General features: G+C 38.1%; 2 protein-coding genes across 2 annotated transcripts; both read left to right on the forward strand.

The window, feature by feature from the left end:
* Nucleotides 1-7106: 7106 nt before the first annotated feature.
* slc5a5 (solute carrier family 5 member 5) lies at nt 7107-16795 on the forward strand. Its single transcript, XM_087782508.1, has 16 exons — nt 7107-7136; nt 8657-9048; nt 9854-9919; nt 10229-10280; nt 10839-10906; nt 11019-11173; nt 11780-11923; nt 12209-12338; nt 12421-12509; nt 14644-14756; nt 14820-14890; nt 15495-15581; nt 15866-16071; nt 16136-16233; nt 16297-16379; nt 16458-16795. Exons 2-16 carry the CDS (start codon nt 8689-8691, stop codon nt 16554-16556), a joined length of 1821 nt encoding a protein of 606 aa, XP_087638634.1. The 5' UTR covers nt 7107-7136; nt 8657-8688; the 3' UTR covers nt 16557-16795.
* A 5316-nt stretch (nt 16796-22111) lies between these two features.
* On the forward strand, nt 22112-25530 carry ift38 (intraflagellar transport 38). Its single transcript, XM_087783483.1, has 13 exons — nt 22112-22172; nt 22417-22459; nt 22537-22648; nt 23182-23266; nt 23350-23529; nt 23695-23790; nt 23923-24006; nt 24083-24216; nt 24300-24441; nt 24536-24608; nt 24670-24780; nt 24859-24908; nt 25250-25530. The coding sequence occupies exons 2-13, from the start codon at nt 22438-22440 to the stop codon at nt 25418-25420; spliced, it is 1260 nt and encodes a 419-aa protein (XP_087639609.1). The 5' UTR covers nt 22112-22172; nt 22417-22437; the 3' UTR covers nt 25421-25530.
* The last annotated feature ends 22 nt before the right edge of the window (nt 25531-25552 follow it).

The following is a 25552-nucleotide window of genomic DNA, read 5'->3' on the forward strand; positions in this document are numbered from 1 at the left end:
TCCGTGTCGTGTACAGCTTTAAATATACACACGATAATACATGCATATATACATACACCTTTAGAAGCTTGAAAATGGTCGATTTGAAAGATTTTGATCAAGAGCAGAAACATTAGGCCTGAAAACAAATGTGTTTGTGGTATCCATTTTGTTATATCAGGGTCAAGGTGACCCTAAGGCCCAAAGAAAATGTGTTTGTAGTATCCCTTGTGTTATATTAGGGTCAAGGTGAGCAAAGGGCCCAGAAACAAATGGGTTTGTGGTATCCCTTGTGTTATATCAGGGTCAAGGTGACCCGAAGGCCCGAAAACAATTTATTTTGTGGTATCCTTTGTGTTATATCACGGTCAAGGTGACCAAAGGGCCCAGAAACAAATGTGTTTGTGCTATCCCTTGTGTTATATCAGGGTCAAGGTGACCAAAGGGCCCAGAAACAAATGGGTTTGTGGTATCCCTTGTGTTATATCAGGGTCAAGGTGACCCGAAGGCCCGAAAACAATTTATTTTGTGGTATCCTTTGTGTTATATCACGGTCAAGGTGACCAAAGGGCCGAGAAACAAATGGGTTTGTGCTATCCCTTGTGTTATATCAGGGTCAAGGTGACCCAAAGGCCCGAAAACAATTTATTTTGTGGTATCCCTTGTGGTATTTCTGGGTCGAAGACCCGAAAACACATTTGTTTTAAAAAATAAATGTAAAATGTAAAAAAAAAAAATACTGTATATCTGCCGAGCATGACTTCTTGTTGAATTCAGATAATATATGTTTTTAACACTGAAATGTGTTCTGAATGAAAAAAGCTATTGTGAAATAATGAGTTTGCCTTCAGTCCAGCCAAGACACAATCAGCAGTTTATTATTAGTAGAAGATTATTAATATGTGAGCTGCCATTCCTCCCCTGACATAACTTTTTATTGTCCAGTGACATTATTAACTACAAAGACCATGGTCTACGTGTTGAACAGCACACAAGGAAACAAGAAAATGGTGCATCATGGTTATCTCATCACAGCCATAAGGAAAGATCCAGGTACCACTCAATTCCAGTCAGTCAAAGCGCTTATATAGCGCTTTACCAGACCAGGGTCACAAAGCGCTTTAACAATCAAAACAATACTTTATCTTGATCTTTAAAGTATATACTGTTTTGAATATTGTTTTGATTGTTAAAGCGCTTTGTGACCCTGGTCTGGAAAAGCGCTATATAAATAAATATTACTTACTTACTTACTTACTTATCAAAAGATGCTTGTTTGCTCCTGGACTTCCTCCAATCTAAGGAAACAAGAAATCAAAACGTGAGCTCAAGTAATAACTACAAGTCAAATAAAAAAGATTACTGTGGTTTATAAACAAGAACAGTAATTTTGGCAAAATTTTCAAATGAATTCAGATACAAACGGAAAACAAAAAAAACACATTTTATTAAAATATAGAAATAAAAATACCTAAAAAATACTACTAATATTACACTACTCTGGCTTAAATACAAATGAATCCTTTTGAATTATACTTGAATGACGTAAAATACAAACACAATCGTACCAATTCTGATATATATATATATTTATATCCTCAACGACACATCACTAAACAATAGTATTGTGTTTATGTAGAGTTTCATTTTATTTTGTTCACGGCTCACAAAATGATTGTTGATGATATATTTTTTTGTGTAGTTTAATTACTCGATTAATTTGTTTTCTTAAATAAAATCACAATGTCTTTTGTCGTTTTTTAACTAAAGTTTTTGACCTACGAACCGAATATATATATATATATATCTATATATCTATATAGATATATAGATATATAGATATATCTATATATCTATATATATACTGTATATATATATATATATATATATATATAAATAAACCATTGTTATAATTATATAAATAAATACATTTCAATGTTTTTTTTCAATACATCTTTCAATGGTACATCTCATTAATATATGTTATAACCGTAATACTTGTAGTAAAATAAACAAGCACACGTCACCAGCCTCGTCATCGTGAGCAGCTCGACAGTCAAGCATCCTTCACAGAACTTCTTATTTGACCAGAACAACCTCGGGTTTCACGCGCACTCCTGCGTCAGAGCGCGCGTCTGTGCCAGAGTCTCTGCAGCAGCTGAGACGAGACGGTGAGTTTTTTTACACTTTTAAATCATGTTTCAGGGATTTTATCAAATCACGAGTGGATTTAAGAAAGAACTGCGAAAAATCCATAATAATAGGAGCCATCACAAAACAAGACCGTTTTTAATTTAACAGTTAGACAAATGTTCATTTTATATGAAACTAAGCATCAATACTACATAAAAACGAATGGAAAGATCTTTACTATACTTTAATGAAACTCATTTTTAAGACGTTTATTTTAATGCTCTTAAATAAGTATAATTTGCAATTTATTAAGAGTTGTTAGTTAAGGCACAAATGTACTTTAATATATATATATATATATTTAACATAATCATCAATGATTTTTTATTTCTCTTTGTTCTTATTTTGTTTTGATTTATTTAATGAAAAATTGCTGTATTTGCTGTGGCTAGTTGGAAAAAACAATATCAATAAAGTTCTACCTAACCTAACCTAATTATTGATGCAATTTAATGCAGTTTAATTTGTCTCCTGATCATAACAGTAAAAATAATATAATTTAATGATTTAAATTAATGATAATTTAATTAGTATACAATTTAATTTATAAAAGTGGTCCGCCAAAAAACAATATTTCTGTATTTCAAATATATAATTTGATAAGAGCAAAACTTTGTATTTGGCTTCGATTCAAGATTATTATTATTATTATTTTTTTAAATACATAATTATCTTTGGGAAACATTACCCATCAAAGTATTTGTACTTATATGCGTGTTATGTACGTTTCTTTAAGTTTTATTATGCACAGCTAATTTGAGCTTAAGTTAGGTTTTCCTTTAGAAATAAAAAGCAAAAAACATCTTTGGAAATTAGGTAACATGGCAAGGGTGTGGTTAAGTCACACCTTTGCCCTTGGCTATCTGTTAGATATTTCTTTCATAAGTGTTCTTATAAATATTCAATCAGATAAAACAACATACAACAATATGATCAAATGGAAATTGCGTAATGCTGCAAAGGTTTGATAACGGGACACAGGGCGGAGTCTTGGAAAAAACCATCTGGATCCAAGAATATTTAGAAGTATTTGTCAATGTAGCGGAGTGCTGAGTTCAAGGCTATGAAACAGGGCATACATTAAATACAAATATAACAACAACAGCTTTGTTTTAGTGTCGCTAAAGAAGTCAAGCCGAGTCAGGAAATTGGATGTTAGGTAGAAGGTTAGGTAGATAAATAGATAGATAGAAACTTTATTCATCTCCTTAGAGAAATTCACGGTTCAGCAGCTCCAGAATATGTTACAAAGAAATAGAACACAGAGGCATGCAAGTTATGTACAGTCTAAAATATACTGAAAAATATGTCTAAAAAGGAAAAAAATAAAATAAGAAAATAAAAAATATTTAAAAAAAAATATATAAAAAAAAAACGTTAAAAAGAATGGGATGAGTCTGCGTCATGTATGATGCAGGTTGAAGAGTCTGATGGCATGGGGGGAGGAATGATCTCCTCAGTCTTTCAGTGGAGCAGGACATTGGTAGCAGTCTGTCACTGAAGCTGCTCCTCTGTCGGTCTATGGTGCTGTGAAGAGGATGGTGTGGATTGTCTATGATGGACAGGAGCCTGTTGAGGGAGCGTCGCTCAGCTATGGATGTCAGACTGTCCAGTTCTGTGCCTACAACAGAGCCTGCCTTCCTTATTAGTTTGTCCAGGCGTGAAGCATCCTTCTTCTTTAGACTGCCCCCCCAGCACACCACCGAGTACAGGAGGGCACTCGCTACCACAGACTGGTAGAAGGTCTGTAGCAGCTTCCTGCAGACGTTGAAGGATGCCAGCCTTCGAAGGAAGTACAAACGACTCTGTCCTTTCTTGCACAGAGCATCTGTGTTGGTGGTCCAGTCCAGCCTGTCATCCAGCTGTACTCCCAGGTATTTGTAGGTGTGCACCACCTCCAAACAGTTCCCCTTGATAAGAACTGGTTCTGAGTGCACCCTGGATCTCCGGAAATCCACAACCATCTCCCTGGTCTTGGTGGTGTTTAGGAGCAGATGATTGTTGTCACACCATTTGACAAAGTCCTGGATGAGCTCCCTGTACTCGTCCTCCTTTCCGCTCCTGATACAGCCAACAATGGCTGTGTCGTCCGCAAATCTCTGCACATGGCAGAGCTCTGAGTTGTGCTGAAAGTCAGACGTGTACAGGGAAAACAAGACAGGAGAGAGCACAGTTCCCTGTGGCGCCCCCGTGTTGCTCACCACCGTGTCAGACCTGCATTCCCCTAGTCTCACATACTGGGGTCTCCCGGTCAGGTAGTCGCTTATCCAGGCAACTAGTTGTGAATCCACTCCCATCCCCGACAGCTTGTCCCTCAGGAGCAGAGGCTGGATGGTGTTGAAGGCGCTGGAGAAGTCCAAAAATGTAATTCTCACAGCACCGTTGCCTCTGTCCAGGTGAGAGAGAGATCGGTGTTGCAGGAAGATGATGGCATCTTCCACTCCCACCTTTTCCTGGTAAGCAAACTGTAGGGGGTCAAGGGCATGGCAGGTCTGTGGCCTGAGGTGATGAAGCACCAGTCGTTCCATGGTCTTCATCACGTGCGAAGTCAGGACCACAGGGCTGAAGTCGTAGTCGGTAGAACTTTATTGATCCCTCAGGAGGTCTCCTTTGGGAATTTTTTTTTTCCAATTAGCCACAGAAAATACAGCAATTTTTCATAAAAAATACATCTGTCTTACAATCTACAATCTAAGTCTGACGATAAAGATAAAGAAAAATAACAAAGACAAAGGATACAAAGACTAGCATAGAATAGAACATCATGATACTTTTACTCCACTCCTGCTCCCAAACTCAGAATTGTACAATTTAATAGCCCGAGGAATGAATGAGTCCTTGAGTCTATTTGTTTTGCACCTGGGAAGGATCATTCGTGCACTCATTCTGCTTCTCTGCTCACTGATGACAGTGTTCAGAGGATGATGTCATCATCCATGATGGACAGTAGTTTGTCACGTGATCTCCTCTGTGCAACATACCAACTCATCTGTGACCAGCAGCCTAGCAAGACCGAGCTTTGAAAGTAGGAAATCATTTTGAGTGGAATCACATTTAGGGGGAAGATAAGCTTGGCAGAGCATACATGTATGCAAGACATACGGGTATAGATGAAAGTAAGTAAGCAAGTACTTTTTATTTATATAGCGCTTTTCCAGACCAGGGTCACAAAGCGCTTAAACAATCGAAACATTATTCAATAAAGTATATACTTTAAAGGTCAAGATAAAACTGGTAACACAACAGGAGTTCCAGAAAATCAAGGAAAAGCCTGAACAAATAGAAACGTCTTAAGATGTTTCTTAAAGGAGTCAGTAGATCCATCAAGCGCAAAGAGAGAGGAAGATCGTTCCAAAGCTTACGAGCAACAGCCTGAAAAGATTTCTCTCCTCTGGTCCTCTCAGACCCACGATGCAAAACATGAAGTAGACAATGAAAGGACATTAAACATAAATAAAAATAAATAATCAACAAAATGAAATAAATAATCTGAAATACGTAAATAATAAACTAATAAACAGAATATCAACAAAAACAAAGTTAAGGCATGGGTAGTGCAAGCAGAGGTGAGATTGATGGTAGGACAGGGAGGGAGTTGAGTCTCCTGGTGGAAGAAGCTCTCCTTTAACCTGCTGGTTCTGGCCTGAAGACTGTGTAGTCTCCTCCTTGATAGCAGCAGCTGAAGAGGCTGTGGGATGGGTTAGTGGGGTAACCAGTGACCCTGATGGCATTGCTGGTGACTATAAATGTCCGAGAGGGGGGGAGACACACCAATGATCCTCTCAGCTGCTCTCAAGATGTTGCTGCAGGGTCTTGCGGCAGCACACGGTGCAGGCGCCGTACCACACGGTGATGCAGCTCGACAGGATGCTCTCGATGGTGCCTCTGTAGAAGGTGAGCATCATGGGTGGTGGGGCTCTTGCTCTCCTCAATCTGGGGTTTTTCGGCCATTGATGCTGTATTTATGGCTCCAGGACGGATCTTCAGAGATGTGCACACCCAGGAACTTGGTGCTGCTCCCCCTCTCCACTGCAGTTCCGTCGATGGTTAGTGGTAGATGCTGGGTTTGCACTCTCCTTAAGTCCACAATGACCTCCTTAGTCTTCTCCACGTTCAGGTGGAGATTGTTGTCTTTGCACCACGTGGTCAGCCTGTTGACCTCACTCCTGTAGATGGTCTCATCGCTGTTGTTGATGAGACCATCTACAGTTGTGTCGTCCTCAAACTTGATGGGTTAATGGGTCAGCAGAGTGAAGAGGAGGGGGCTCAGCACACATCCAGCCACTGTGTTCAGTATGCTGGAGATGTTACTGCCGAACCCGCACTGCCTGTGGTCAACCCCGTCAAGAAGTCCAACAGCCAGTGGCACAGGGAGGTGGGGAGTCCCAACTGGTCCAGTTTGTGGACGAGCTGCTGGGGGATGATGGTGTTGAATGCTGAGCTGAAGCATCCTGGAATGCTTCTGTAGAACCCTCGGGCCACACGCAAAGTTGACTTTTACCAGTGACCTAGATTCTTGCATTAGCATAACAGTGGTGTGGTCTGAGACTCTGAAGATAGGGGTAGGGGACGAGCTTTGTAGACACCTTTTTGTGTGATGTAAACATTGACATTGTCGATGTCATCTAGAAATCCCAATTACACATCTTATTATGCGTTTGATTGACATCGGGTGATCTATACACTCACGAAAAGGTGAACCTTATCATCAGAATTGTTGGTCGTCAGAATTTTTACGTCCTTCTCGGCTGCTGTGTCAACACAGAATTTCCCTGTCAGGGTTTATATGATCCAGTATTTTATCTCGCAGGTGACACTGTAATTGTAACTATTACGACTCGATATCAGCTTCAAGGAAACGGCGAGAGAAACCCTGACCTTCCGAACGAGACAGTATTTAAAGCGAGGCGGGCTTTCCTTGGACCATCAGTGATCAGTCGGACCTCGAAGAGAACGATTGACTGGTGAGTGCTCAGCCTCAACTTGACCTACTTTTCTTAACTAGACCTACTTAATTGATCTAATTCAATTGTATTTTATTATTTCAAAATCAAAATATATTTTTGCCTGATGTCACAGTACTTACTCGTTATTAAATTAATATTTAAATGATCTTAGTTGCTCTTAAACTGACTAATAATCTGTACAGAAAGGATTTGAGCCACTATAGAAAATATCTATTATTGTAATTATCTTTTTTTTTAAATATACCTTTTTTTTGTTAGTATATTTCTTACGTTTTTTAGATTTGTTTCTACAATACAGTAGAGAAGGGACGGTTCTTGTACACATGTTTTTGTCCGCCTATCATTTATTCTAAATTCTAAATTAAATATATATACTTAAATAAAAGCGGATTCAATTAGAAATAATCCAGCTACTGTAGCTCCCGGTTAGTTATGATCAATATATAGAGAAAATCGTTAAATATTTGAAAATGTTTTAAATAACTGTATGAATTCTAAACTTATTTCCAAGTAAAATAACAGCTGCAATGGATTAAAGAGGAACTGAGGAATGACTCGTAAAAGGAAAATTAGGTGTGACATATTTAATATATTTCAAGAAATTTTACATTTGTTCAATTTTTGAACACACTTGGACAAACATTTAACCAGATTTGATGAAGTAGCCAAATCAATATTTATGCCATGCTTCCACTGTTATTATATATCTATGTTGTTTTTATTATATGGTAGCCTGGCTCCGACACAAGACAGTTATGTTTCACTATTTATTTTTAGTTTTGCTAGTTTTCTTCTCTCGTTTTTGGCTTTTTCGTAAGTAAGTAAAGGTTTGTTGTAAAGATCTTTCTAGACCAGGGTCACAAAGCACTTTAACAATCAAAAACAATACACAGTTAAAATATATATACTTTAAAAGGTTCCCAGAAAATCAGGGAAAACCACAAATAAAAATGTCTTCAGATGTTTCTTGAAGGAGTCAGTAGATCATCAAACACAGAGATGGTTCCAAAGCTTAGGAGCAACAGTCTGGAAGGATTTCTCTCCTCTGGTCCTGAAGCGTGTTCAGGAACCATCAGTAGATTCTGATCCACAGACCTCAGAGCCCGAGCTGGGGTGTAAGTCTGGATCAGATCACTGATGGAAGGTCTGACCATAAAAAGATCTGAAAGTAAGAACCAGAATTATAAAATGGATCTTGAAAGAAATTGGCAGCCAGTGAAGAGTTTTCAGGATCGAGGAAATGTGAGTTCTTCTACTAGAGCGGGTCAGAAGTTTTGTATGAACTGCAGGCGAGACAGATCCTTCTTGTTCTTGTTGTTTCTGTAAATCTTGGAGAATTTGTAAATTATGACAAATCTATATTTAAAAAAAGCATTGATAATGTTTAGACAAAAAAAATTGATAGTAATTAATTAATAATAGTCATTAAAATGTGTTATCTCAGTGGTTTTAACTGTGCTCTGTGAAATAGAAAATGTCTTCATAGTCACCAGCTCGGTGGTTATTGTCTTTTACAGATTATTTGACGTCACCAGCAGAAGAAACCAAAATGACCACCGGTGAACCTTCGCATCAAAAAACCTTCCTGGCTCAGGATTACGCCGTCTTCGGCGCCATGTTGACGGTTTCCATGGCGATAGGAGTCTTCCACGCCTTGAAGAAGAAGCCCAAGAATGCTCAGGTCGACGACTTCTTCACGGGTGGCCGGGATATGTCGGCCGTACCCGTCGGGCTCTCGCTCTGCGCCAGCTTCATGTCGGCCGTGCAGGTCGTGGGAGTGCCAGCGGAGAATTTCCGCTATGGCATGAAGTTCCTCTACATGTGCCTGGGTCAGAGTATCAACGCCGTGCTGACCGCTTACCTGTTCCTGCCCGTCTTCTATCGCCTCGGCATCACCAGCACCAACCAGGTGAGTCATGTTCAAGTCGTCCAAGATATGGAAACCAATCACATAAATTAATACAAAAATATAGGTTTTGATTTTGTGATTTAAATGTGTTGATTTAAGTATGTGTTAAATAAATGTTGGACTCTATTGTATCATCAGTGTCTGTTTGTACAAAACTGTCTTTTCATTGAAATATTGACATTAGAAAATGATCTTAAGCCCCGCCCACTGAAAACACATGGGTTTTTCCTGACATTAAATCTTGTTTACCATAACCACGCCCACTCTGCTGCGATTGGTAAAACATGAGGTTTGTCACCGCCTGTCACTAATCGCAGAAGTCTCCACCTCCAAATGAGTCGTTGTATAAACAAAGCGGGGCGTGATTACAGCTGGCTGGAGGAGGACTGAAGCCATTATTACGTTATAATGGATTCCGCTCTCGTAACCTCTTGTTCGTCCAGATTTCAGAGCAACTTTATAAAGTAATAAGTTCAAAACATGGTCATGATGAGGGATTTTTACATTATTTGCCCTTTATAAGCATTATTTTTTCATTTTCGAACAAACGTAATTGATTTGTAGCTTCTGTTACAATGTATATGTAAACAAAATGAATACAAATAATTGACTTATGATCTTTATGTAATGGATTAAAATATTAAAACTTGACGCTTTCTTGAAACAATGATCTTCATGCAGCTGCCGACCTGAAAGTACCAAAGAATTTCTCGGCTTGTTGAAAGGTCTTTTTATCACACATGCTGGAGAATGAAGTGTTGAGGAAAGACGTGTCTCACTGGTTGACTCTCGATGTGTTGCGCAGTATCTGGGGATGAGATTCGGGAGAGGAATGCAGCTCCTGGGAAGCATCCAGTTCATCACAGCCACGGTGAGACCGACGTCTTTGCTCTGTGTTGACATGAACTCGCCATCAATGATGTGGAAAGAATGATACTTAATAGTGATGTGTCGATGAAGCTTCATGAAGCAGTGTCATATTTTTCAGAGGACAGTAGGGGGCGCCCTCAGTTTAAAAATGATCTGAGGTTTCAATAGAATAACTTTTTAAATCAATAGATTATAGAGCAAAGAGTGACATATAGTGGACTCAGGAAATAATGACACTGTTTCATGAAGCTTCATCAACACACCCCTATTGTTAATTCAATTGTTTTACTCTTTTCTGTTTCTCTTCAAGCTTCTCTACACTGGAATCGTCATCTACGCCCCTGCATTAATTCTTAACCAAGGTAAACGTTTATAAATGTATAAATGCTGTCACTATATCTATACCTGACCTTAAGCTGGAAAATAGACTCTTAACTCTTGTGTTATCTCTGGATGGTGGAGGTCGTTCACCTTGACCCAGAGGCAACACAAGGGATACCACAAACTCATTTGTTATCAGGCCTTTGGGTCACCTTGACCCTGACATAACACAAGGGTTAAATTCAACAGATTTGTCAAACCATTATCTCGACAATTAATCCTTCTCTGCCATTACCAAGGCATTCAATTGTGATAATTCTTTATTATTGTGGACAAAAGTCAGCTCATTTATTGATGGGGTCAAGAACCAACTTGTTCTCAGACAAAAACAAATGGGTTTGTGGTATCCCTTGTGTTGTCTCTGGGTCAAGGTGAACAACCTCCCTGGCTTCCATAAATACATATGCAGTGGTGGAGGTCGTTCTTGACCCAGAGACAACAGGAGGAATAAAGAAAATACATTTATTTTCTGGCTTTCGGTTCATCTTGACCCTGAGAAAACGCAAGGTAAATCCTTTTTTAATTGTTTGTTCTTTCAGCCACTGGACTTAATATCTGGGCTTCTTTGTTTTCTTCTGGGATTATTTGCACCATCTACACAACTCTGGTAAATAAATTCATCTTTTAAAAACGAACAAAATCATTTTCTCGGCCTATACATCAGGCGTCATTGTCCTGGTCAATTTTCGTCACTACACGCTTTTTTCCCTCTATTTCAGGGAGGAATGAAGGCTGTAATCTGGACGGACGTTTTTCAAATCATCGTGATGTTGGCAGGCTTCATCGCAATTTTTGTCCACGGCACCGTTCTAGTGGGCGGTCCTTCACAAGTGTTTGAGATCGCCAGCAACGCATCCCGGATAAATTTCCACGAGTAAGCACATTTTTTCCATTCGCGATATAGATAATAATTGATCACATTTGGTTACTAGAATTTATAAGAGAAGTGGAAAATTCACGTTACAAATTCACAAGTGATCAAAGATTACTCACATGTTTCAAGTCCCTCACCATCTTTTGAACTTATTACTTTCTAAAGTTAATCTGAAATATGGGTGAATAATAATGTCAATATTTTAATGAAAAGAGAGTTTTGTACAAACACACACTGATGATACAATAGAGTCCAACATCGATTAAAATCAACACGTTGGTTAAACTTTAAGAAAGTCATGAAGAGATAAAGAAGGTTGAGGAAAGGGTAAAATCCAAAAGTAGTAAAAAATAATAGTAACAAGGAAGTATGGTGAGAAGTACTTCACGGTGTGAGAAGGAATAAAAAAAAAGTTAGGTGAGGGGGGTAATAAATATCACAAGGATATAAATAGTAAGACAGAAAGATTATTAGTGGAAAGCAAGGAACAGATAATAACATACCTTTATTCCTCAAAGAACAAAACCTAAAAGTATTTTAAGTAGAATGTCTTTTATCGTCCTGTCTGTCTAATGTTTACAATATATTCACACTAATTTATTGCAGGGCGTTTGACTTTGACCCCCGACAGCGGTACACCTTCTGGAGCCTGTCCGTAGGTGGCGCTCTGGTCTGGTTGTCCATGTACGGGGTGAACCAGGCTCAAGTCCAACGCTACATCTGCTGCAGGACGGAGAAACAAGCCCAGCTGTGAGCAAGTTTTCCATATCTTCGTCAAATATCCTGAGGAATCGTTTTGATTATTTTTTTTTATTACCTTTGCGCACACACCTGTGTTTGCCTAAATGACAACTTCATACATTGAAATATCTATTTGGATGTCGGTCCTGAATATTTTACTATTTTGTGTTGACTCACCCTAAAAAGAAGTTTCTTTGGACGCATGTTCTTGTAAAAACTGACCAGCTGAGCTCGGGTCCTTCGGTGAGAAACACAACAGTTGCAAGATTAAGTTGCTGTTTGTGTTCATTGCAGGGCCATCTTTATTAACCAGGTGGGATTGTGCATGATCATTGGAAGCGCCGCCCTCTGTGGCATCGTCATGTTCACCTACTACATCCACCGTGACCCCATGATTTGCGGAGAAGTGGCCAGTCCTGACCTGGTCAGTGATGTTATCAACGTGTTGGTTTTCAGTGTCGAACAATAGATGAACAAACGTACGTTCTCTCTCTCGTTTGATTCAGTACATGCCGTACTTTGTGTTGGACATATTCGAAGACTACCCTGGATTCCCCGGACTGTTCCTCGCCTGCGCCTACAGCGGGACTCTCAGGTGACTTTCACATCAAGAAGAGATTAAACTGTGTGTATTATTATAAGACGAGTTGTATTTGTTGCACCACGGACCGGTTAAATGTCAGGATTAATTAAATGCCAAAAGTAATTGCTTGAAAAAAAACGGTTACTCAGTAAGAGCTTCGGACTGGTTACGAGTTACAAGATGTTTGTGTATTTGCATCAGTGTGTGTTTGATTGTCTCCTGATGATGGTGTTCAGTGAGTCTGTGTCTCCAGGCTTTTAGAGACTTTAGGCCAAAGTATGAGTTTGTGTTTAAGCATTGTTTATATGAAGGACTCTGAAACATGAGTTTTTAGAGTTTGTGTTTTACTCATTTTCAAGAGTCAAAGGTCACACTTTAATGTGATTTCACAGACAAATACTTCTGGAAATGAAACACCTTTCATGACGTATTGATTTCACGTATTCATGAGTTGATTTTAAGTGCAAATATATCATGAATATACATCAGCTTATATGGTTAATATTAGTGATGTGTCGATGAAGCTTCATGAAACAGTGTCATTATTTTCTGAGTCCACTAGATGTCACTCTTTGCTCTATAATCTATTGCTTTGAAAAGCTATTGTAGTGAAACCTCACATATTTTTAAGATGATGGCGCCCCCTACTGTCCTCTGAAAAATATGACACTTTTTTCAAAAGCAATAGATTATAGAGACTTAGGAAATAATGACACTGTTTCATGAAGCTTCATCGACACATCACTACTTAATATCAATTAGTATTTTCACATGCTTTGCTACATTACCTGAAAATGTAATTTAGTATCAGCTTTTGTCTTTGTGTCCATGTTATCTTTTTATGGTTGAGGTCAATTGTATTTACAGTTTGTGTAAAGTCTAGAAACTGTTGATGAAGTATCATGAAGCTTCATGAAACACATGCAATCAAGACATTCAAAATTTAAACATGGAAGCAGGTTAACTTTAATGTAACTCGAAATGAGTTTTTTACTTACCTTAATGTTTATTAATAATTATTCCTTTTATTCCCTGGTGCCTTTAGGAAACTCAAGGTCGCTTTACAATTTAAGTGAAGAAAATGAGGCACAGAGAATGCAAGCATGGATGGATAGTTCATGAAAAGTAGTAATGTGTCGATGAAGCTTCATGAAACAGTGTCATTATTTCCTAAGTCTCTATAATCTATTGCTTTTAAAAGCTATTCTATTGAAACCTCACATCATTTATAAGCTGAGGGCGCCCCCTACCGTCCTCTGAGAAATATGACACTTCTTCATGAAGCTTCATCAACACATCAGTAATGAAAGGCAAAAAAGGGACGAGTTGAAGTCAGGAAGAAGCAGGTTAGAAGGTTGGGCGGTTGAAACTGGTGCTGGTGGCGAAGAGTCGCATTAAGAGGATAAGAATGAAGGGAAACCATAGTGTGAAGGATAGCAACCGGTAAAGAAGAGAAGAATAGATATTGATGAAGAGACGATGATGAGGAGAATCAGTGTGAAACATTGAGAAAAGGGAAAAGACAGAGTTGTTGACTGTGGTGCAAACATTCTTAATCAGAGTTTCTGGACTTGAACTACTCGTAGAAATGAAAGTAGAAATGCGGGTCCTCCATATAGACAGAGGGAAGATGGAAGGATGGATGTTTGATGGGTAAAAAAAAAAATCCTCCAATAGTTACAGCTTGAACTTCAAAACTAATACTTAATTAAATAATAAAGCTTCTTAGAATGAAGAAATTAAACTGACATGTTTTTAATTAGTTTGTCATAATGAAATTATTAGAGAAAGAGAGTTTTGTACAAACAGACACTGATGATACAATAGAGTCCAACATCTATTTTAAGACACACTTTACATTACGAAGAAGCTTTGGTCTTATAAAGTCTAGGTTTAACTCTTACAACATTTGTGATGCTAAGTAAATAACAAGTGTCTTATCTTGATCCAAACCATCGTGAACAGGTGATTTTATTTGAACAGCAGTTACAACTGAGACACACAAATCTAAAATAATCAAAATTACCTTAAACAAGCTTTGTCAAATGAATCTTCTTATCAGAAGACGTTCCAAGAGCCAATGTTGATCAACGACGTCTAGACGCCAACAAGTAGTAAAAGAGTCACGTTCATGTCTCTCCTTCAGCACGGCTTCCACCAGCATAAACGCCATGGCTGCCGTGACCATGGAGGATCTGCTGCAACCGTATCTGCAGAACAAGAGCCAGAGAACTCTGGTTCTCGTGTCAAAAGGCCTGTGTAAGTTTCTTCAAACGTAAATGTATTTAATGTCTTCTGTAATTCACTGTTTTTGTCTTGTAGCCGTCCTGTTTGGAGTCTCTTGCATGACAGTAGCAGCTCTCTCCTCTTTGCTGGAATGGGGGGTCCTGCAGGTGAAATAAGTGCTTTCTTGAAATACTGCAACATTGTCCGTTCTACACTGTCTTAACAGAGAAAAACACAGTTTAGCCTCAATTTGTCTAACATACAATCACTTATACGCAATATATGTCTTACTTTTTTGGACTTAATATTCGATAGAATAGATAGATAGTTGATGATGGATGGATGGATGGATGGATGGATGGGTGGATGGATGGATGGATGGATGGATGGATGGATGGATGGATGGATGGATGGATGGATGGATGGATGGATGGATGGATGGATGGATGGATGGATGGATAGATGGATAGATGGATGGATGGATACACTTTTATCGGCGGTCTTTTAAACACAGAAAATTTTTTGATTGACGGACGGATGGATGGATGGATGGATGGATGGATGGATGGATGGATGGATGGATGGATGGATGGATGGATGGATGGATGGATGGATGGATGGATGGATATATGGATGGATGGATGGATAGATGGATGCATGGATGGATGGATACACTTTTATCGGCGGTCTTTTAAACACAGAAAATTTTTTATTACACTTAAAAATTGTAAAAAATTATATTAATCTCTGGTCAAATGTTTCTCTTCCCAGGGGTCCTTCACAGTCATGGGTGTGGTCAGTGGACCTTTACTTGGTATATTTATTCTGGGAATATTCATTCCAGCCACCAACAAAGTGGTGAGTCCTTTATTACTAGTGATGTGTCGATGAAGCTTCATGAAGCAGTGTCATATTTTTCAGAGGACAGTAGGGGGCGCCCTCAGCTTAAAAATTATGTTAGGTTTCAATAGAATGGCTTTTCAAAGCAATAAATTATAGAGCAAAGAGTGACATCTAGTGGACTCGGGAAATAATGACACTGTTTCATGAAGCTTTGTTAAAACATTACTACTTATTACTTAAACAATGCAGCAATTGGAGAAACCCCCTTTGAACTTTTGCTCTCTCTACGGATGTTCCAGGGGGCTTATGCCGGCATATTCGTGGGCTTCTGCGTCTCTATGTGGCTGGCTGTCGGCTCGACTCTGTACCCCCCCAGTGAAAGCATCATGGGGGTCCTCCCCAGCTACGCCAGCCAGTGCAACGCCACCAACGTCACTGAAAGTTACAACACGGTACAAGAGCAGCACACTTCCTCGATGGTGTTCCAGCCAGAAGACAGCAGAGGGTTGGTCAGATACTCATTTCAAACCTAATGTATGCCCGTAAATCTAATCTTCTCTTCTCTCAAGGTTCCTGCTGGACTTCTACTCCATCTCGTACCTGTTCTTCGGCGCCACGGCGACCGGTTCTAGCGTCCTGGTCGGGGTCATCGTGAGCTACCTGACAGGTTAGTACATACTGAGATCCTGCTGGTGTTCATCCGAATGAACGTCCACCTCGCTTCACTCAGGGCCAACGAAAAGGTCCGAGATCCAGAAGGGTCTGCTGCGGTGGGATATTGGGTCACAATGGAGGACGAGGCCAGGACTCGGAGTAAGTGGAGAGGTTTTAATATTCACACTCGTGTTCTGGTTTCAGTTTCTTGATGATTTTTCTTCTGAACGTTTCCAGAGGGACGAGGGGAAGCTGGAGCCGTTGAAGGGTCATCGAAGCGACGTCCAGAGCGACTCTGGTGATACTACAGATGATCAACTACAGCTCAACATGTAGACGAGCGAAGGCCTCGGCCTCAGAAGTGCATCTACTGCTCATGTTACAATTCTACCTCATACATCCTGCAGATTAACCTTTAGCTTATGAGTCCAGCAAGTCTTTGTTGTGACGGTGAGAACCGGTGCGTCCTTTCATCTCCTGTCTTCTCGTCTCACACCATCTTTGAATTCCATAAAGAAAAAGAAGCTTCCTTCATCAGGAAGCAGGTTGTGGAATGTTTTATATGAAGGTCATCATCCAGCGATGATAGTGTCTGTTCGCGTTGTGTAATAAAACTGATGTTGTCATGGAATTTTCAGTTAACGTTTTTATAGTAAGATATTTACTACGTTATGTAAGTATGTATATAAACAATTTTAATAAACAATAAATTTCTATCTATCTGTCTATGTTAATGTATACATGGATGTTTTATTAGTAAGTAAAGGTTATTTGTAAAGTGCCTTTCTAGACCAGGGTCACAAAGCGCTTTAACAATCAAAAACAATACTTACAGAGAAAGATCGTTCCAAAGCTTAGGAGCAACAGCCTGGAAGGATTTCTCTCCTCTGGTCCTGAACCGTGTTCAGGAACCATCAGTAGATTGGCAACTGGCAGCCAGTGAAGAGTTTTAAGGATCGGGGGGAATGTGAGTTCTTCTACTAGAGCGGGTCAGAATTCTTGCTGCACAGTTTGTATTAGAGATGGGTCACATTTGGAGTAAAATGTATCGCAGGTTTAATCACTTATCTAGATACACACCAATGAAATACAACAATGTGTGTTGTGTTGTTTTGATGTCAAGAAAAACATGTCTTTTTTTGTGTGAATAAAATATTAGAATAAACCCCAAATTGTCTGTTGTGTAACTTCTTCCTGATGTTTGTGATTTAACTGTTTAAACCGACGCATATAATGTCTTAATTATTCTACGAAAACGGTGTCTTATGTGTCTGAATAATTCCATGAGGTCTGAAAAATGTGTCAGAATATATTTTAAAGGATCAAAATTTTAAATTAGTGTCACGAGCTGGGACTTCCATAATGCCTGCTACATGTTTTTTGTGAATAGAAATCTACTCTTAAGTTCTATTTATACCCAAAAATATAAGTTATACGTGTTCAAGAGGACAGTAGGGGGCGCCCTCGGTTTAAGAATGATGATTCAATAGAATAGATTTTAAAATCAATAGATTATAGAGCAAAGAGTGACATCTAGTGGACTCAGGAAATAATGACACATCACTAGTATCTAGCATATTCACTCAAAAAACTCTATATTAATTTATGTTCTCATTTAAATTCTCCCCTTAATGGTTTGTTAAAAAAACAAAAGTTTTAAATCTTGCAGTTTTACCTTCCAGAGCACAATACTTTAATATCTACGACCTTCACAAACACATTATTTTTAGTGGCATCACACTGTGATGTTCCCGATAAGATTTACTTGTCCTTTTTAGTAGTTAATTTGTGGATAGAAATCTTATTAAAATAAGAAATACATATTTAAAAAAATATTTAACTCAATGATATATTGGGAGGTATAATGTAACATCCTGAAACACTTGTAAATATAGAATAAAATGGTTGGCCTCAGATTTTTTCTTACTTTATCCTTCACACTCACAGCCGGTCACAGCAGGAGGCAGTCAACAACGAGTCTGGTTCTGCTTGAGGTTTCTTCCTTCCCAAAATGAAGTTTTCCCTCGCCACTAACACACTGCGATTAACTCATTTTTGAGCTGCTGTTTTTTACCGTTCCACTGTGTCAGCCATGTTGACTTCAGCGCTATTCATGGCTTAATAGCAAAGAGTACAAGATCAAATTAACTTTCATATTACACATGAAAAATAAATGATCAGAACCAGAAAACTTTTATTTGTCTTGTTTTAACTTGAATTGTTGAAAATTGTTTGATTATAGTTGAAAATTGTTTCAATAAAGTTGAAATTGTTTAAATAAAGTTGAAATTGTTTCAATAAAGTTGAAATTGTTTTATTACAGTTAAGAATTGTTTGATTATAGTTAAAAATTGTTCGATTATAGTTGAAAATTGTTTCAATAAAGTTGAAATTGTTTTATTACAGTTGAAAATTGTTTGATTATAGTTGAATATTGTTTGATTATAGTTAAAAATTGTTTCAATAAAGTTGAAATTGTTTCAATAAAGTTGAAATTGTTTTATTACAGTTGAAAATTGTTTGATTATAGTTGAAAATTGTTTGATTATAGTTAAAAATTGTCTCATTAAAGTTGAAAATTGTTTGTTTATAGTTGAAAATTGTTTGTTTATAGTTAAAAATTGTCTCAATAAAGTTGAAATTGTTTTATTACAGTTGAAAATTGTTTGATTATAGTTAAAAAAAATGTTTGATTATAGTTGAAAATTGTTTGATTATAGTTGAAAATTGTCTCATTAAAGTTGAAAATTGTTTGTTTATAGTTGAAAATTGTTTAATTACAGTTGAAAATTGTTTCATTACAGTTGAAAATGTTTTTATTAAGAAAACGTATGCGTTTGTTTTTTGTGTGTATGTATGTATATATGTGTATATTTATATATACACTCAAGTACAAGTTGTTTAAATATACAGTATGAATATTTTTAACAACTTTGTGTGTTTGTTCAATCTGGGCTAATAATTTACTTTTTCTATGCACATTTTTAGAGCCAATTTTTAAATTCTGTTTCTTTGTTTAGAAAACTTTCCAATGATACCAACCTTTTAAAATCGAGTAAATGTTAAGCAAGTTACTACATTTTCAAAGTCGGCTATTGGGGAGTTTAACCAGAAACAAGTGCATTTTCACGGGTTATAATAGTCCATAACTTTCTTAATATTTATCAAAGAAAAATGAAACTTATATCACTGGAATCGTCCCTTTAAATGTTAATATAAATCAATGAATCTTTACCACAGTACACACACATCACAAACCATAAAGTGTCTTGACATCAATCTTTAGTTATGACACTTGGAATGGACTCGAAAAAAATCAAAACAACAGCCAAACGTATCACATGGTTATTTATTGCCTTGTCCTTGAAGTCTCGCTCAAAACTAGCTCAACAAACGTTGAAAAGACGCTCCTCAAAAAAAGTCTGCTGCTTGCTGCTGGAGGCTCCACGGCTGGGCCCCTCATTGTCCCCGCGGATCACCACTCGTCCGCGGCCTTGTTCGAGTCCTCGTCCGCCACCGCGCAGTCCAGCCTCCCGACACCCGGAAGCGCCAGGTCTCTTTGGTTCAGCTTCTCCAGAAACGAGGAGAGCAGCCGCTTGTTCAAATGGTCCGTCAGGGTTCGCTCTTCCTCCGCGCGCTCCTTGGAACGACCCTCCGCCTCCGCCTCGGCGTCCGACGAGGAGGCCGCCCGGAGCTCCGGGGACGAGCCGCTCAACCGCTGCTTGTGCCCGGCCTGGAGCTCCGAGGACTCCCCGCCCGCGTCCGCTCCGGCCTCGGTGTCCATGCGTGAGATCAGCGTGTTCTGCAGGGCGGCATTCTCCAGCTCCTTCAGCCGCTTGCTGTGCAGGCCGCAGGCGGGAGGCTGAGGCGCCGCCGGGTGGTCGTCGTGAGGCGGATCCGGACTTTGCTCCATCGCGGTCCCGCGTCTTCAACTGACACCCGTGAAGCTGCAGTGCAGGGACTAGTGGCTGCCGTGGGTACTGCAACACGACCCGATAGAATTCAATCATTATTTATTGGCATATTGTTGTTTTTGTTTTTTTATTCTAAAGGGATTCGATCAAACATCATCGCGTTGAATATTGTTAATTTTTGCATGTATATATGTATATATATATATATGTATATATATCAAGTACAAGTTGTTTAAATATCCAGTATGAATATTTTTAACAACTTTTGGTGTGTTTTTTCAATCTGGGCTGTTAATGCACATTTTAGATCTTTTTTTTTAAAATTATGTTTATTTGTTTAGAAAGCTTTCCAATGATACCAACCTTTTTAAAATTGAGTAAATGATGAGCAAGTTACGACATTTTAAAAGTCAGGTTTAACAAAAAGGTAAGTAAGTAAGTAATTTTTATTTGTATAGCGCTTTTCCAGACCAGGGTCACAAAGCGCTTAAACAATCAAAACAATATTCAATAAAGTACATACTTTAAAGATCAAGATAAAACTGATAACACAACAGGAGTTCCAGAAGATCAAGGAAAAGCTTGAATAAATAAAAACGTCTTAAGATGTTTCTTAAAGTTGAAAATAATATTTTATTTTTTATTTTATTTCGTGTACAAAGAGAAACTAGTTTTTGAATTGCTAGGATCTGTTTTTCCTTTCTTCACTATAGTCTTCAAATGTAAAGTGTCTTGAGATAACTTTGTTATGATAAGACACTTTAAAATAAAATTGAATTGAAACTAGTCAAAGTCAAGTACAGTCCATGCTACAAAGAGTTTGATTCTTATTTGATTATAATGCACATTCAAATTGAGTTAATTTTAAAAATATATGAATCTTAAATCAGGTGTGTAGGTGAACAAACCCACGCCATTATTTTACTTTATAGAGAACAAATAAATATAATAAAACAACTTTTCAAAAGGAATAAGAGTATGTAAACAAATGTATATAGTTATCATTTGAATATTGATATCAACTGGATGAAAAAAAACGTATTGGCTTTCCCAGTAGGTTGCTGTATATCTTAGACTTACACATACTTTTTTTTGCTATTCACAAGTATGCATTTAGAAGGAAATTTCGTCGCATTTTGTTCAAGACAAAGATCCAATATTTAAGGATATCTCTGCATATTTGCATATGTACATTGGAATAAATAAGCTAAAAAAGGTTAAAATAAACATTTCATCATTTAAATTCCCCACTAGAAATATCACGGACTTAATAAATAAATAAAATCAGTAATGGCTAAAGGGAGTAAAAACTATAACAGGACGATGACCAGTGAGTTCTGGAATGTTACTACCACCTGCTGTACAACTGAAGAACTTGCTATTTACGAATTAAAAATACAAAATTATATTTCAAAAGAGAGAGGGCTATCTTTGTATGGTTTTTATTAAGAGTTAAAAACCGACATCGTTTCAATAAATTGGGAATTTATGAAACCTTATTTTATTAAAAGAAGCAAATTAATTCTAATTTAGAATTGCAAAATATTAAGTTGTGGAAAGGTCAACAAGCTTTTTTTTTTATTGAGAACTGATAAGATGAATGTTTTTTTTTTTCTTGTGCAGCCTAGAGAATTACATTTTACTAAATATATTACTAGCATACAACGATTGATCTTATATATATATATATATAAAATAATGTTATAATGCGTCATGTAATATATTTACATGATTTAATGTTGTATTTATACCATATAATCAACGCAATTATAGATTTTATGATATAAAACCTAACTGTAAAAACAACCAAAAAGTTTACCATGTATTGAAAAAATGGTGTGATCACCAGTTTCACTCTTGTAAAGCCTTACTTACTTACTTACTTAGACTTTTTAAACTTATAAACGCAAAAAAAGAATCGTGTTTTGAACCTTCCTTAATTTCGTCTCTCTTGAGCTTCCGTAGACGCAGTCTGTTTCCATAGCTACCAGCTGCTGTACCAGCGATCTGGCAGTTAGCATTTACCTTAAATCGACAGGTAAATATAAGGACTTATTTAAAACACCAATTGAAGGACAACAATCGTATTGGTTTATCTCTAAATATATTTTCTCAGTTGCTTCTCTCAGCTACATTGATTAGTCATCTTTATTGCTCTTCTCTGTTAGCTTCATGCTAACTTGGCTAAACTGTTCATATCGTGATCGGTTTTTAAAAGTGATTATTGTTTAAAGAAAACATTAATGTCACGTATTAACATGTATTGTAAATCTACCCTTTAGATGCGTAATTGACGTTTCAAAATGTCCTTCAGAGATTTACGAAGTAAGTGTTTTAACTAACTACAGATGAGTAGTTGTTGTGAAGAAAAAATGAAAATAAAACTAAATTGCTCTCCACAGATTTCACGGAGATGATGAGGGCCCTTGGATACCCTCGCTTGATATCCATGGAGAACTTCAGGACACCGAACTTCTCTTTGGTCGCAGAGATCCTCGTGTGGCTTGTTAAACGGTCAGTAAATACAAGTGAAATTATTATTATTATTATTAAATGTTACGCAAGCTTGTTTATAAAGAACTTCACTGTCTTTCCAACAAACATCATGCATGGGTTTACTCCATTGATGAAAATATACTTAAAATATACTGTAATGTTGTTTTGCAAAAACATACATTTACCCTGATCTGATTCAGCCTTACACCCCAGCTCGGGCTCTGAGGTCTGTGGATCAGAATCTACTGATGGTTCTTCGCACATGGTTCAGGACCAGAGGAGAGAAATCTTTTCAGGCTGTTGCTCCTAAGCTTTGGCTAAGTCTACTCACTCCTTTAAGAAACATCTTAAGACGTTTCTATTTGTTCAGGCTTTTCCTTGATTTTCTGGAACTCCTGTTGTGTTATCAGTTTTATCTTGACCTTTAAAGTATATACTTTATTGAATATTGTTTTGATTGTTTAAGCGCTTTGTGACCCTGGTCTGGAAAAGCGCTTTACAAATAAAAATTACTTTTTCTTTCTTTTCTCCACCTCCTCCTTTGTTTTCAGATATGAACCCATGACGGATATTCCCACCGATGTGGATACGGAGTCAGACAGAGTCTTCTTTATTAAGGCGGTCGCACAGTTCATGGTAATCTACCACCTTCTGTTTAAATAAACCACTTTCTCTTTCAGAAGGTTATCATTTTTTTTCCCTCATTTTTTTTTTTCAAGGCAACCAAAGCACACATCAAGCTGAACACCAAGCGACTCTACCAGGCCGACGGCTACGCGGTGAAGGAGATGCTAAAGATCACCTCCGTGCTCTACAGTGCGATGAAGACCAAACAAATGACACTGGATGACAAAGTGGAAGAAGAGAACAACAAGTTTAAGTTTGATCTTGGCTCTAGGGTGAGACACCGTTTTTGTTAAAGACACTGCTTCGAATGACAAGTTAAACCCATTAAAAAGGTTTGTTAACAAACCAAATAGTTTAAGATTAAAGAGGAAGGATGTCTTGTGATGTTTTAACTATTTTGTCATCCACAGTTATATCTTGTATCTTTTTTGTTACAGGTGTCTGATCTTAAAGCAGCTCGACAACTTGCGTCCGAGGTCACGTCCAAAGGAGCGACTCTATATGATTTATTAGGAAAGGAGGTGGACTTGAGGGTTTGTAACTCTTCGGATCTTTGAATGAACACATGTAGATAATTATATTTTTTGCTGAATTGAACACACTCGTCCCAACAAGAACTTGTTTGAAGCTCCACGGCCTCAAACTATGACGTTTTCTTTTCGCAGGAAATGAGAACAGCAGCTATCGCTCGACCTCTGGAGATCGATGACACGGAAAAGGCCCTGAAAGCTGCTATCAAGGAGGTTTTGGTGCGAACATTTACATCGTTTACATCACACGTGTGGACGTTTCCATTAATATACACCTAATCGTTCTATTATTTAGGAGAGTGTCGAGAAAACCAAAGACATGTTGGTTAATGGCGCCTCGGATGAAAGCAGCCTGGATGCTAAGATAGAGAAGAAGAAGCAGGAGTTGGAGAGAAATCGTAAGAGACTACAGACGCTACAAAGTGTGAGGTTAGTATCACTTAGAATTGAAAGCATAATACGTATTTTTGAAATAAGATGTCTATAATTTCACTTGTGTATATCTCCACCAGACCAGCCTTCATGGATGAATATGAGAAAATCGAGGAAGATCTACAAAAGCAGTACGAAGTGTACGTGGAGAAGTTCAGAAACCTCTGCTTCCTGGAGTCGCAGCTGGACGAGTACCACAGACTAGAGCAGGAGAGGTTTGAGGTAATTCATCTCGATCATCGCAGCTTGTTTCACAAGCGTCCTCGCAGCTCAACCAATGTGGAAAAATGTATACCCCTCTTATTTCCTTCGGCAGGAAGCTGAGAACAACATGAGAATGATGCAGCATAAGCTGAGGGAAGAGGAGCGCGACCAAATGAGGAGCTCCTGTAAGATAACACAACAACACAACCAGTTGTTATTTTTTTAAATCCACTGTATTTTCTGTAGTGAAAGACGAAGACTCTGACATGGATCTCCCTGAGGACGAAGGCTCCGACAGCGACATGGAAGGGTCCAGGCCCTCGAAGCCACGGCCCGCTCACAACGGCATCATGGCAGGTAAACGTTGAAAAGGAACTGAGAGAGAGATGCATTTAATAGTTTCTTAAATACGAGCGAACGTTTGCTTTACTCTAGGGAGAGGTGCGAGATTCATCGGTAACATGCAGGGCGGCGACAGCGAGGACGTAAGTCATCTTAAAAGCATCAGTGACATCTCACACTTTCCTTTCAAAGAATTCACTTTAATGGAAATACGTATAATTCTGTCCACATTATCACATCATTTATTTTACCTATTCAAAAAGCGTTTCGCAGCCGTCTCAAGGACACCCGTACGACAGGTTTGTGTTGGACAAAATTTGAGCCGACCCTCCTAGCAGAGCCACCCCAATAGTAACCTAACTTGTCATCGTTATAGTTGCCCCGAAAATCACTAAATTACTGTCTTAAATCTCAATTTCTCATATTAATGTAAAGTAATTTGACGCTGACTTGTTATGTTCGATCATTTTTGTCTTTTTAAAAGACCGAAGACAGTCAGATCGACGTGGACGAAGACGACGAGGAGGAAGATGAAGAGGACGAGAGTAAGGAATTGGAGGTGGACAGTTTGGAGGGACCTGAGCGCAGAGGCACGGGAACCTCGAGGGGAGGCTCGAGACCCCCTCAACTAGAGGATAGCGACAATGATTTCTAAATAAAAAAAAAAGTTTTCCCGATTTTTATTTCTCCCAAGTGTGTTGTATATATGTATTTAATATATGACTGTCAATGTAAAATGTTTGCTTTAATAAAAAGTTGAACGGATTGTAAAGTAGATTCCTCACAA

This window comes from Callionymus lyra, chromosome 2 (assembly GCF_982586985.1).
Source record: "Callionymus lyra chromosome 2, fCalLyr1.hap1.1, whole genome shotgun sequence".
NCBI classification, from domain to species: Eukaryota; Metazoa; Chordata; class Actinopteri; order Syngnathiformes; family Callionymidae; genus Callionymus; species Callionymus lyra.